Source organism: Euprymna scolopes, chromosome 4 (assembly GCF_053919585.1).
Source record: "Euprymna scolopes isolate OS-2025 chromosome 4, ASM5391958v1, whole genome shotgun sequence".
NCBI lineage: Eukaryota > Metazoa > Mollusca > Cephalopoda > Sepiida > Sepiolidae > Euprymna > Euprymna scolopes.
In genome coordinates, this window is record NC_136485.1 from 69,626,242 (window position 1) to 69,640,933 (window position 14,692).

At 35.3% G+C, this 14,692-nt stretch overlaps 2 protein-coding genes across 3 annotated transcripts in view; one reads left to right on the top strand and one right to left on the bottom strand.

Moving 5' to 3' along the window:
- The window catches only part of LOC145268277 (coiled-coil domain-containing protein 124-like), a 46,603-nt gene that overhangs the window by 17,330 nt on the left and 14,581 nt on the right, over nt 1-14,692 (top strand). For both annotated transcript variants that reach the window (XM_080123665.1, XM_080123675.1), the window contains exon 3: nt 11,110-11,266. In XM_080123665.1, the coding sequence (XP_079979791.1) occupies nt 11,110-11,266 (157 nt within the window). The remainder of the gene's footprint in view (nt 1-11,109; nt 11,267-14,692) is intronic.
- LOC145268274 (uncharacterized) overlaps nt 13,209-14,692 on the bottom strand; it is a 62,625-nt gene continuing 61,141 nt past the window's right edge. The window contains exon 5 of the mRNA XM_080123649.1: nt 13,209-13,982. The gene's annotated coding sequence lies outside the window, so the exon portion shown is untranslated. The remainder of the gene's footprint in view (nt 13,983-14,692) is intronic.

A 14,692-nucleotide genomic window follows, 5' to 3' on the forward strand; every position in this document is an offset into this window, starting at 1 on the left:
CATAGTGAAACAAGTCGTTTATTTACGTTCTGACAGTTGATTGATAAGATGATACTTTTTACTTCCATCACTTGGGATTAAGTTGTAAATCTCTATGTGTAGGTACAGTCACTTTTATTAGTGGCGCTCCTTGATTTATGAGCATAGTAATATGACGCCAACATTATTAAAGAGGAGACATTTCTTTACAAAACAGTGCTATTTTTTCAACTGAATTTCTTTCATATTTCTTTCACTGAAGTTTTCAAGTTGAATTTTTTTTTGTTGTAAAAAACAACTTGAACCCCTTTTCTAAGCTCACCATATTGATAAGTGGCCTTTTTTCTTTAAAATGGTACTATTTTTTTTATACCTAGAGACTCACAATATTGCGCGCACCAAATTTGAAAAACACCATTTTTTTTGTGTAAAAAAAAAAAATAAAGAAATAAAGTAGAATTCACCAAAATTAGTGACATGACTTGAAATAGCCTGGAAAAAAAAAAAACTATTAAAGACGCAAGAAAAAGAATTATCTATATATATAAAAGCGAAAATGTATGTATGTACGCTTTTCCACAATGTCCACAAAAGGCTTCTTTCAGAGAAGCGCTCGCTCGGTTCACAACTTAAAACTTTTTATATCATCTATAAATTATAATATCTCACAGTTAATCACGGAGCTCGCCTGTCTATTTAATTTTATTGACTTTCAAACGTTAATTATTCACATTTTCCGCATCGGCACGCGTTACATTCGGTTTTCGGTATAAAAAAAAGCGAAACTCGACTCTAGAGACCACTGGCCGAAAGCCAGTGGTCTCTAGAGAGCTAAGTAACGTTTGGTCAATTTCGACTTCGTCATATCAGACGGTAGCTTTCATTTCGAGACGTGACGCTCTCCCTAATAAACAGGGAGCGGGTTTTTAAAAACAAACAAATCGATTTATTGACCTTATTAAAAACTGTCCCGCACAAAATGCTAACTGCTGAATAGCTATCGCCGTCACATCAATCAAAAACGCGCACCTGTTTTTTTTTTTTTCACACTTTTCTGTTTTCCAACTGCGCGTTGTCAAGGCTTCGTTTTTTTTTTTTTCACATTTCGGGTTTTTTTCACACACACCTACAAACACCCGGGCAACGCCAGATACCCCTCGCTAGTATATCTATAAAGCAAAAAGATTAAATTTTATTTAAATCAAAACTTTATCAAAATAACCCAAAAAGTAAACGAGATATCGCAAGTTGAAGTTAAGAGAAATTAACTTTATCTACCAGTTTTCGCATCCTAAACTAGGCTAGTTTGGGATACCTAGTTACAGTGTCACCATGCACACTGGATAATTTCATAAAGGACGAATCAGTGGAAGAAGGTGAAAGACAAATTAAGAGACGCGAGTAAAAAAAAATAAATTATATATCGATCAGTAATGTCTGTAGGTATTAAAGTAGTGAAAGTATGAAACAGTAGTGTCTGTAGGTATTAAAATAATTATTTATAATTATTTTACCTCTTCAAGAAGCAAGTTCTTAAGTTGAGCACTGGCTGGGAAGTAAATGCAGTCAGTTGACCTTGTGCGAGATCGCGATTTACAGTTGCTTGATCACTATAGACTGTCTTAATAATGTTGTCTGTATTTGGTATTATAAATGTTAATTGCTCTTAAATTCTCGTGACAGTTGATGGTTGCCTAAGGACAACATTCCTTGCTAGAGAAGTCAAAGGTAGCTTTGTGCAATCCCTCAACTAGTAGCAATCATCACTTCCTTGATGATTACGAAAGCATGAAATACTAATGTCTGTAGGTTTTCAAATAATTATTTATAGTTATATATGTATGTGTGTATGTGTATAAACTTACTCCCAACAACTAAAAAAACACAAATTACACAACACCCCCTACAAACTAACCACCCAAACTAATGGATTTTCCCCAGACACTGCTTAATTTACCTTATTTAGCACTAAATATACAAATTTAGAATTTCCCTTACAGTTTTATCTACCTCTACAACATATAAATAAAAAAAAATTAAAATATAAAATAACATAAATTAAGATCCTAAAATAAAACACTTTATAACCTCCAGAAATGACCATCAAATAGTAGAAATCACAATGAGCCCTCAACCGTACATTTAGTTCCCCCCCCCCCCCCCCCCGAGAAAACCGTTAATAATAATCTCAATATGAGACTATGATAAAAAATATCAATATACAATAATTCACATTGGTAAAAATTATAAGGAATAAAAAATTAAAAAATAATAATGTATACACAAATATAAAGGTAGATTAATGGTCTTGATAACACATGATATATGTAAATTCCTATGTATATATATATATATATATATATATATATATATATATATCACTATAGACACCTAAGCATACCGAAAGCTAATACTAACATCATTCAATAAGCTTTAATATTTTAACCTATTAAAGTACCAACCAGAATAAAATCAAAATACAAATTAATGATTGATTTAATTAAACTAGTAGATATATATGGCAGATCCATAACCCTAATAATAAGTGTCCTGAAGACGATATTTGGGTTTCTTCCATATACATTTATGTACATGTATATGTCCGTCTGCAAATTTATAAGTTTATAGTATCTATTATTCATTTTTGTGTATTCCTCCATGTATGTATGCCTGCAGGAGGAAACAAAATAGATAATATTACCATCATTCAATAAGCTTTAACATCAAGGCATAGATATATATAGATTAAACATCCAACTTGTTAATAGTAGAAAAAGTTCAGTTAAATTTCAAAACAATAAGAATAATAATAATAATAAAAAAAATTAAACTAAAAACCATCAAATCTTTATCAACTGACCAGTTGACCCAAATTTAGTAACATTTGGCCATAGCTGTAACACCTTTAAATAACCTGAAATTTGATTCTCACTATCGGTAGCCATAAGAACCTTGCTACCCTAGCCTTCATTCTCCTCCCTCCCCACAGCCCTCACACTCCACCTCTGTATTACTATATTACCCCCTCCTCACTAATTCCTTAACCTTAAACTATTCCTCCTCTTAATGAAAACTGAATCTTCTGAATTAACATATACTCATAAGAACTTAAACTTAGCCCATCGTCACACATGGTGATCTTTCTTTTTTCAAAATTTTTGTACAGTTTTTGTACTTTAATTTTACTTACCTGATGATATCTAATATGATTGAAACGGTCTGCACATCGTAGCAAATATGACTGTATTTACATAAAAATAAAAAAATATAACTTGCTCTTTTTTGATTGAGCACTATCAACGACCCTTGTTGAAATTCGATTATTTTCAATTTTTAGATACCTTCCCACCGAAAAACTATATATATATATATATATATATATATATATGATCTACAATTACATAAATGCAACTTCGTGTGAGTTTGTTCCTTATAGACTCCAAAATGGCTGAACAGATTTTCTTTAAAATTTACAGAATGTAAGTGTATAAGTCTGGGAATGATCTTAGTTAAGTTTTGTCTCAGAATACCCCCAATAATTACCGATAATTGAAACAATGGGATGTGAAAATTCTCCTGTTGGTAGTATGTTTTTGTTTTGTTTTTTTGCCTGATGTGGTCTGTAGGTTCAAACTCTGTACATAATTTCTTAATTTTTTTTCATTAACTGCAAAGAATTTTATAAGACTTGAAAATTTACATTTCCTTTTTTTTTTTTTTTTTTTTTTTTTTTTTTTGCATGACGCGGTCTGTAGGTTCTAACCCTGCTTTTTGTTAACTGGAAAGAAGTTTATATAAAATAAAAGAAACAGTAGGTTCTCTAGAGTGCAATGTAGAATAACATATTTTGGACTAAGTTACTGCATGGAGGCATGTGAAGCTTCCTCCTGAGCAATTTCACGGATTTCAATGACAATAAAAATATAGGAGTGTGAAATATTTGTTGATCATCATTCAGTCCCAGGCAACATCATGTCTCCTGCTAGTGTGTGTGTGTGTATATATATATATATATATATATATATATATATATATATGAGGGAGTGAGAAAGGCGGCTTGTAATTCGCTCACTAAATTTCCTCAAAATAAACACCTTCTCCAATTTTGAATTCAACGTCTTCCCACATTTCTTATGTAAAAAAACCCCAAAAAAACTGCCGACGCCATTCCATTTTTTTAGTATTCTTTTAAAATGGACATGCTAATAAATGCGCCGTCTTGTGTCGAACGTAAGCAAAAGGGATAGATTATTTTCATTCAAATCAAGTCCGGAACGACTCGAGGGAATTCTAGACAAGCTGTTCAAGAATTACAGATGGTAAATTTGTCAGCTTAATTCTTTCTATATTTGAGTTAGTGAGAGGAGAACCTATTACCATATTTTCCCATAAACAGGCCTATTGTACTATATTAAGTAGAATACTTAATATTAGCATCAGTTTCTTTCTTTCTTTTTTTAATGGAGAGTAGATAATGCATTATGGATGCGTTGTCGACAGCTCCCATAACTCTTGCTTCTCCTAATTTGTCTCTCCGTCCTCGTTTGGAATGAGTAATTTTTCTGACAAAGGGAGAAGAAAAAAAGCTGTATTCTAGGTCAGCAGAATTTTTTGTTAGCAGTAGCCTGAGATGTCGGAAATTTTTCTGTTTCTATTTCTATCCTTGTAGCCATGTCACTAGTAAGGGTGCTGGAGGTAAACGTTTTTTTGGGCTGATGTTATCAGCCTGATAGTCAGGGACCCGAACTTGGACTAACCACTAAGGAGGCCATCCTCTCAGCATGTGTAAAGTACTGGGCTGCTGTATTGTCATTTGGTGAGTGGATTCTGGACCATACAGTAACTTCTGGTTCTCAATGCCATATTAGTGGGTAATTATTACAGCTTTACCTTATCATGGTCTACAAACAAAAAATATTTATTCACTTCTTTTTCTTCCTTAGTTTCCCTCTTTGAGTTGCTCTATCCAAGTCTGTCGACCTATTCCACAAATCCTAAAACTCCATGAAAAGTCTCCAGAAAAAATACACGATTAAACCCAGAACTCCAACTTCCAATTTAGACCCCCACTACCATGTCTCCTTCTCTAACATCAGAGGTTTACATTCCAACCTTCCAAAGGAAGGTTGAAATCCAATTACGGGAGACCAAACCTAACCTATTCTTCCTAAGCGAAACTGGCATTGGACCGACTATTTCCCTAGATGAGTTTGTAATTAAAAGATATTCTAATTTAACATCCAAATCTGGACTCCAAGATTGACATAGGCATGGAATATGTGCCTACATTAGAGGTGGCTGTCCATGTGGTAGGGACATCTCCAGAGAAGACCCAAATGTCCCTATATGTGCTTTTGGATCACACTTGCTCACACCACTGCATTTATATTTGCCCTCTATCACCCCCATAACAGTGGAGTTACTATATTTAAGAGCATATCTGAGAAAATTGACCACAGCCTGTCTGCCCATCCTTCAGTTAACATTCACGTCTGTGGAGACTTCAATGTTCACAATGTGGAATAGTTATCCCATTCAAATAAGACAGATGATGAGTGGAGGTTCTGTCACGATTTCTCTATTGCTTATGACCTAATTCAGATTGTTCACGAACCCACCCGTGTGCCTAACACTGATGGTCAATATGCAAGTCTTACAACTTGCCCTGAGCTATGTTCGTCTTCCCTTCTGTCTCCACTGGGATCTTCAGACCACTCGGTTATCTCCGTTAAGATGAAAACACAATGTAATAAATCCTCCGACATACCTCTCCATCGTACAGTATATCGAAACTCTATGGCTGACTGGGATAGCTTTCATACATTTATCTACCTCTTCGATCCATGTTTAAAAAGAATGTGTCCTCCATAGTATCATATCTGACTGCATGGCTAATTGTAGGTCTAGACCGATTCATACCCTCCAAAAAATTCCAACAAAAACCTAACAGCCAGCCGTGGTTCTCTCCAGAATGTGCTGGTGCTATTGCGCACAGAAATCACTATTTCCATTGCTTTCAATGTATTAGATTACTGAGACTAAAGCTGCTTTCAGGACTACCAGCAACCACTGTATAGAGTAATGAAGACTGCAAGAGAGTTGTATGCTCAGTTCGTTAAGTCCAAAGTAGCTGAGCAGCGGCTTCGTTCCTACCAGTTTTGGCAAATAACAAACAGGGTCCTGAATAGAAATGTGTGCTCTATCCGAACCATCATCAATGGATGTTTTTTTTTTTTTTTGTTTTTTTTTTTATTACATTTTCACCCCAAACAAGGCAAATTGCCACTTTGGTGTAGGGGGCTACTATCAGGGGCAACAACTACTGGGGTACTATGTAGGGATTTGGGCAGCAAGGTGTCGATTCACGTTACACTTGAACTTCTGCACGTCAGTACTGTTGGGGAAGCAGGGACCTGGAATGGAATTCCAGAGTCTTGCGGTTCTGGGGAAGAAACTATTGGAGTAAAAAGATCTTTTACATCTAGGGACCTCTACAGTGTGGGGGTGGGATCTAGTAGCCTGTCGGGTTTGTCGAGGGTGCTCGCGTCGTGGGGGCACAAGTGATTGCAGTTCATCAGAGCATTCACCACTAAAATACTTGTAGAACAGGCAGAGGGATGCAACATTTCGTCGATGGGACAGAGGCTGAAGCTTAGATGCCAGTTCAGGGCCTATCAGATTTGCGACTCTCTTTTGAACCTTGTCAAGGAGCGAGAGACTAGTAGCAGATGCACCAGCCCAGATGTGGCAGCAATACTCCATACATGGGCGAATGGTGGCCTTATAGAGGTACAGAATACTTTCGGGTGTTAGTAGTTTTCTAGCACGGTAGAGAGAGCCTACCTTTCTTGCAGCGGCCCTGGCAATGCCTTCAATGTAATTGTTCCAACTCATGTTTCCTGTGAACGTTAGGCCAAGGAGTTTGAAAGAAGGACTCTCAGATAAAGAGTCGTTGGCCATTGCTATTGGTGGTAGAGAGGGTTTCTTGTAATTATTGAATGAAACTAGTTTAGTCTTGGCAGCATTGAACGCGACCAACCACTTTTGTCCCCATTCCACTACAGATTGGAGGTCTTCCTCTAGTGTTTCTGCCATTTCTTTAGAAATGTGTTCATTCGTCTTCCTGTCGTGTCTGCCATAGAGTGTAGTGTCATCAGCATATATACCCATCTCAGAGGCAATGTTGTCGGGGAGGTCATTTATGAATATCAGGAACAATAGAGGTCCAAGGATAGAACCCTGGGGCACTTCCGCATTTATCATATTGTTTAGATGTGCGACCGTCGAGGACTACCTGGATTTTTCTCTTATCTAAGAAGGATTTAATTATGTTAAGTATTCTACCAGTGATACCGTATGATCTGATTTTACTGAGGAGACCCTCATGCCATACCCTGTCAAAAGCCTTAGATATATCTAGAGCTACCGCTCTGCCTTCCCCCGCTTTGTCCAGTGATTGGTATATACGATGTGAAGTAATCTCGTCAGCATCAGACAAAGCCACTCTTTGCAGCTAATTCTACCCTATGCGATCAGGGCCGGCAATCTCCTGTATTTCCTCCTGTTTGAAAACACTCTATGCAACATACAAATATCTGTGCATGATGTTGCCAAGCTAATCAAAAACCTCGATTTCAGTAAAGTAACTGGCCCTAACGGTATTTCTATTATATTGCTCAAAAACCTTTAACCAGAACTAACTCCCATACTTACAAAGCTATTTAAGCGTTGTCTTAAGGAGAATTGCTTCCCAACACCCTGAAAAACCTCATCAGTATGTCCCGTATTTAAAAATTCAGGTGATCGCTCATCTCCCTCTCAATACAAACCAATAAGTCTCCTGTGCATCATGAGTAAGTTGCTAGAATCTGTATTAAATAGAGAAGTAGTCAACTACCTCAGTAAAAATAACCTCAATGACATGCAATATGGTTTCCGTTCTGCTAGATCTACAGCTGATATGTTAACAGTTATCTCATAGGATTAGTGAATCTCTTGATGGCAGCTTCCTTTCTAAGGCAATTGCTCTTGACGTATCAAAGGCTTCTGATAGGGTATGGTATAAAGGTCTATTCCACAAAATCTCCAGCTATGGTATAGCTGGAAACATCTTTTCAATTATTAAATCATTTCTCTCTGATGATAAGAGTAGTGGTTGATGGAAAAAATCTGAAGCTCACAGAATTAATGCTGGAGTCTCTCAGGGATCCATCCTGGGCCCAACTCACTTTCTGATCTACATCAATGATCTCCCAAATCATTTGTAGACATTTATGCTGATGACACTACCATCTATGGCAACACTTCAAAGGCCATAAACGATCAAGTTCTCTCTCTCTCCTCTGATCTTGAGTGCATTGTGCAAAGGGGAAAGAGGTGACTGGTTAATTTTAATACATCTAAGACTAAACCTATCTTTCAATTATCAACACTCTGATCCCCATCTGGCATCAATTGAAATGAATAGCTCATCTTGAGGAGGTTCCATGTTTGGACAAACTTCTGGGCTTGACCTTTTACTTCTGATCTGAGATGGAACACTTACATCAAATCCATTGCCAGGGCTGCTGGGAAAATGGTGGGATCGTTCTACTGTTCCAGTAGATATTTCACTGCTGATGCAATTCTCTACATGTATAAGAGCCAAGTGCATCCATGGATGGAATACTGTTACCACATCTGGGCAGGAGCTGCTAGAAGCAGCTTATCCTGCGTTCAAAATAGACTTCACAGCCTAGTGGAGGATGCCCTTTTCTCTTCCCTGGAACCTCTCTCCCACAGAAGAGATGTTGTGAACCTGTCTCTGCTTTATCATTATTTTCATGGCAAGTGCTCGTCTGAGCTCCAATGTATGGTCCCCCCTGGTCTGACTTTCATGAAAAACACTCGTCTAGTTGAAACCACTATCAATAATTTTCCCCACTCTTTATCTGTGCCTAAACCTAAGCATAGATTCCATGAACAAAGCTTCTTTTTTAGAACTGCACGCCTGTGAAACTGTTCCGTTTTCCTGCTTTTCAACTGACTACAATATGGTTGTCTTTAAGTCCAATGTGAACAAATTCTTGATGAGCCATCTCCTTAAGTAATCTAATTTACCAAATTTCCACTACTAAAGATGACTGACATGTTTGTTCCCCTTGATCACTGTACACTCATTAACACTTATCCTCGAGTGGTCTCCAGGCCTTTATAAGTGGTAACTCCTTTGTAAAATAATAAAAAAAATACTTTAAAATGTTGAAAGTCAAAAAATGCACTTTATTTTTTCAAGTGTTGAGAAAAGTGTCACTCCATCCTTTATGATGTCATGATACATGCGTTCACTCTTTTAGTATTATATAGATCAGCAGCTGTAACTTGGAAGTTTCAAATATTTATGAACAAATGTTGGGGATGTTTTATTATTATTTAAATTTATTATTATAAATACTGACCCAACGGATCACTGGCACTTTAGTTCTATTATAAAAAGCTTATCTCTTATCTGATTAGCCACAGCATTGGATTGATTGGCTATCATTTTGATTTCTTTTAATAGAATTTATTAATTGTTTATGCACATATTTTATTGGAATAATTGAGTTTATTTATCCATCTTTTTATAAGGGATCCAATGGATTTGAGGCATTCTAGCATCTGCAACGGCCAAAAAGACACATTTTGCCTCAACTCTTTTTTATTGTATGCAGTTTTTTTGGTGCTTCTACATTATTGGGACGAGATTTTGGAGCCGATAAATGGAGTTTTCAGATAAAGAAACAATGGTTTCAACTGATTTTTTTGTCAATTCTAATAAGTTACAATGGTAGCTTCCAAATTATGCAGTCGGAATCACCTGAATGTTACTGAATTATTAAAAAAACAACTTTAATCATGTTAGCAGGTGAAAAATTGCTGCCATTTCTGCTTAATTCAAACGGAAAATTACCTCCCTGTTGAACTCTCCTGGTCTATGATTGTTTTCATCAAATTCTATTTTTTATTTTCTTTAACAAAAAATTTTCTACATTATCAATTTTCGTAATTTTTTGGATATAATCATCTTAAAAATACGAGGAATACGTAGATACTATTGTTTTCATGTGAAATTCAGTTTTATGATTTCTGAAAATTTCGTCCCAATTCTGTAGAAGCTCCGTTTTCTTTCTTTTTTTTGTTTTTTTATATATATAAAGTGTTTCATTTAGAAAATGTCTTACTAATAGAAGCATATTTTTAAAAGCATATCATTAAAAACTAGAAGCATATATACAAACATATTATTAAAAAAAATACCTCCATACAATTTTGGAATTTTCTTTGTTTTAATTTGATTACTTGACATGCACTACAAGATTGAGTGATTTAATGTTTTATAAAACTATTTAAAAATTATAATTGGATTAAAAAAATGATTTTTAAATATTGCATTTTACGCTGTAAGAAGCTTTAATTTATTATCTATTATATAAAGGGCAGTTGTCTGTGTATGTTCAACTAATATTTGAAACTCTAAGACTACAAAACAAACAAACTTGGTATTTTCTTGATTGGCATTGCATTGCACCAGATGAATAATATCTAAAATTAAAAAAAATTATTCCTTAACTCTAAACTGGCACAGATTTCATTGGAGGAGGGTCTGTTTTCTAATCATTTAATGTATTAAGGGAAAGTAACTCTAATATTTTTTTAGTTATTTCCCTTATGCCGACTCATTCATTGCGTGGATGTCCAGAGTAAGGAAGGGTTGGTTGGAGAATAAGTAGGTGGTGAAAGGGAAACCAAAATTGAGAAAGATATGTTTTAGCAGAAATGTTAACACTTTTGCTCCAGGCAATGCTGGGTAGTCCTGCTAGTACACAATAAAACTGAATGTTAAAATTGGTGTTCAGACGAAATGTGTCCTTTTAATTGTTGTTCAATCTGGGGTGACTCAAGTCAATTTGATCCAGTAAAATATTTCAAGCAATTCTGCCATGCAGTATTCCAAATTCTCCATATCAAAGTAACTTGTTAGTATCCTTCTGATAAGGAATACGTTAATTATTTACATATATCGGCTCACTGCTGATTACACTCTTTTCTTTTTAATATTTGTTCTTCTCGGACATATTCTAATTTGGATTCACATTATTTTTGTTTAAGGATGAGAAAGATCGCAAACGCGTGGAGGCTTTGGAGCGGAAGCAGCAGTTAAAGCAATTACATGATGATGAGATGAACAGTTTGAAAGGCAAAACCACGACTGTTACTAAGATCACGCGCAGTCAGATTGAGAACAACCTTCAAGCTCAGAGCAATTGTGAGTATAGGATGACAAAATCTTTTAAGTTTCCTTTCATCTAAAATTACTTAAATTTGGATCTTTGTGTTATTCAATTGTTTATAATGTTGTGATACTATCCCTTCCCCCTCCTGGATTGTTACCAAGTGATTCATAAAAAAAGAATAAGTTGTCAGAAGTTAAAAAAAAAAAAAAAAAAAAAAAAGAAGGCCCATGAGAATGATTCACCAAGACGCACACGGCAGTTGGAAATGGGATAAGTGGTGTTACGACGTATCCCAGCCCTACTGGGGACGGTAGAGATGGGTGACGTAACGAAATATATAAAAAAAATAAAGTTTCCCAGGTTCCTTGATAATGTGTTGTTATGGGAATGGGATAACCGTCTCGAAGATAACAATAAAATGAAATGTACTGGACAACAAAATCACATAAGAAATAACGAGGACAAATATCGTCGAAAAATTAAACTTTATTTATATAAAAAAATAAATAAAATTCAAGAAAAGAAAGGAAAATTAAACATGTCTAACTAAATGAAATGATTTAATGATTCAAATTCTACCGAGAGAAAAATATATTATCAACAGTCAATGTTCACATTAAAGACAAGAAATCGTCTGCTCAATTAGATACAGGTTTTAGGGTAAGAGAGAGATGTTAGAGAAATTAAAGTTTTGGTTGAAAAACTCGCTGAATGTCCTTTGAAATGTGTCCTTTCTTGTCTCCTTTTTTTATATATATTTCTTTCCTGTAAATTCTTTATATTTGATTACGCGCGCGGAGGTTAGTTTTCATATTTCTGTCATTCGGATTGCTTACATTTCATTACGCGCGTGTGTTAATTGCTCCAAGTATTTGTTTCTGAAGCTCATCTAAGTCCTTGATTTATAGTAAATATTTCACTGCTCCTTTGAGCCTTCCTTCGCTGCCTTCATTTCTTTCTTCTTCAGTCGATATTCTAACTTTGACCGCTGATCAAAACAGATTTTGGCTGTCACCGCTGTTTTCGCTTATAGCGATGCCACACCACCAATGCTGTCTTCCACCTTCACTGCCTCCACCTTCGCTTCTTACGGCCTGTCGCTTCGAAGCGCAAAGCTCCACTGACTGTTGACAACTTTTTCCAGTTCCCTCTCTCTCTATACGGTCTACCTCTCTCTTTCTATATACTGTTTATCTCTCTATGGCCTAGCTCTCTCTCTATACAGTTTATTTCTCTATCTTTTCTCTCTCCTCTCTTTCTTGTCTATGAGCTTTTTTTCTCTTTCCTCTTCCACCCTTCGTTCACAGTATCTCTGTTTCTTCCTTCTCCTCTTGCCCGCAGGCCTCCTCCTCCCCATTTTTTCTGTTTTGTTTACAAAATGTGAACAAGCAGACGAAAATGGACTTTTTTGGCGCAAAAATAACACAGTAAATAAAATATAGTGAAAATATATCTCCTCTCGACTAAAAATCAATAAAATAATTTATTATACATTTTCATAAATGTATCACAGTGGTCAGCTGAAAATGGACAAGAGGGCGAGTCAATTTCCATTTAACGGTCACTCTTAGACAAACAACTGGACATAGGATTTTTGATTTTAAGGCAATAAGTTTAGGAGTCCGTTTAACAACAGTTTTCAGTCTGGGACAGTTGACGACAGTTTGTACCTCTGAACAAATAGAGCAAAGTTTTAGATGATGAGGTGGCTTCAACTTGACAGCCAGATTATCTCAACTGGGTCTTAATTCATACACTGGAACTCAACTAAGATGTGGATGTTAGCATTTGGAGAGTTGTTTTCCACAATGGTATCACATATGCACGCACTCACTCTGAATGCAAGATGATACAGACATAATGAAAAGATAACATGAAGCAGAAAACCACAGCAAACAATGTTAGGGTTAGAAATTGTATATAAATATAATTATTAGAAGTTAACTGTTGAAAGAAAATTAATTGAAATCATACTTTGTTTTTTTTTTGTCTTTTTTTTCAGTTTACCTGACACGGCTGGGTAGGTGTTTGTACCAGTTGGGGATACGTCCTTGACAATCAGTCCAACAGTGGCTTTGTTGCTGTCAGACTGGGATGTGATTCTTTTAAGTTCTAGGCAGTTCACCTTCTCAGGTTTTATCTTCTCCCTAAGAAGGAGTTGGTATTTTGTAAACCTGAATGCACTTTGCCTAGTGTGCTGGCTTTTCAAAACTTACCTAACCTTGTGTCTAAACTCCTGCTATAAATATAGCTTCTTTTTTTTTTTTTTCAATTGGTGTCTTGGTGTCCATGTGTGCTTTAGTAATCTTGTCTGATTGCGAACAAATATCGCAGTTATAATCAAACCATCCCAAACACATACTGATTACATCAATTAACTAATCACATTCTAATGAAGGTGTTGATCATCTAGTGCTGAATACAAAAAAAAGAGGAAACAGAGAGATGCTTATGCTATAAGAACATATCTTAATTATTATACATTTATTATCACTTGCAATCTCATGTCTGATGTACGAGGGTCATTCCAAAAGTAAAGCCTCCTATTTTTTTTAACTCGAAAAGTTGAAGAGCTACGAAAATGAGAATGGTACTATTTAAAATGAGTGACCTTTTGTGATGCAAAATTCATTTTTCTACAGTCACTGCCATTCTCAGTGTACTTTTGCTCGGAACTCAATGGCTCATCTCTGCTTCTGACATGTGTCCATGAAAGGGGCTGCTTTCTTAGTCTCATGTCGTTAATATCTGCAACAGAGAGATGAAACTTTCAGGTCATGAATTCATAAGTTGTCATCATAAAAATGCAATTTCAAAAAAAAAGAAATAGGAGGTATTACTTTTGAAGCGCCCCCTCCTATCCAACTAGGTCATCTGGTTTCCGATTCTTATAATACAGCTTATCTGAAATTTATCCACAATCAATAATATAAAATATTTTTCTTTTTGTTTTTTTTCTTTAGAACATGAATTATAAATTATCACTCTAAATTCAATTAAGCCTGACTTGATAGTTACTTTCTAATCTAAGTCTCTCTAGTACTTTTTTTTTATTGCCAGTAGAATAGGACTGAACTATCTCAAGTTGAAAGAAAAAAATGCAAGTTATTTCTTATGAACTAAAGAAGAAAAAATACAACTTTGTGCTTTTAAAAATTGTATTACAAAGATGTGTTGGGGGGGGGGGAAGGGTAGAAATTAAATAGAATTATGGTGAATTAATTTAAAAATGTCAATGGAAGTTAAAAAGGAAATTAAAAGTGAACAGCTATTGCTTAAATAAAGAAATAAGAAAGCAAATGCTCCAAAGCTAGAAAACTTAAGAAAAATAGAAAGCAAAAAAAAAAAAAAAAAGTTTTAATCTATCTGTATAGAAAAAAAAATATCTGATTATGGAAATATAGATTTTTATTTGTCGGAGACTTTTGTATAATCGGACGGGTGCACATCGCTCTTTA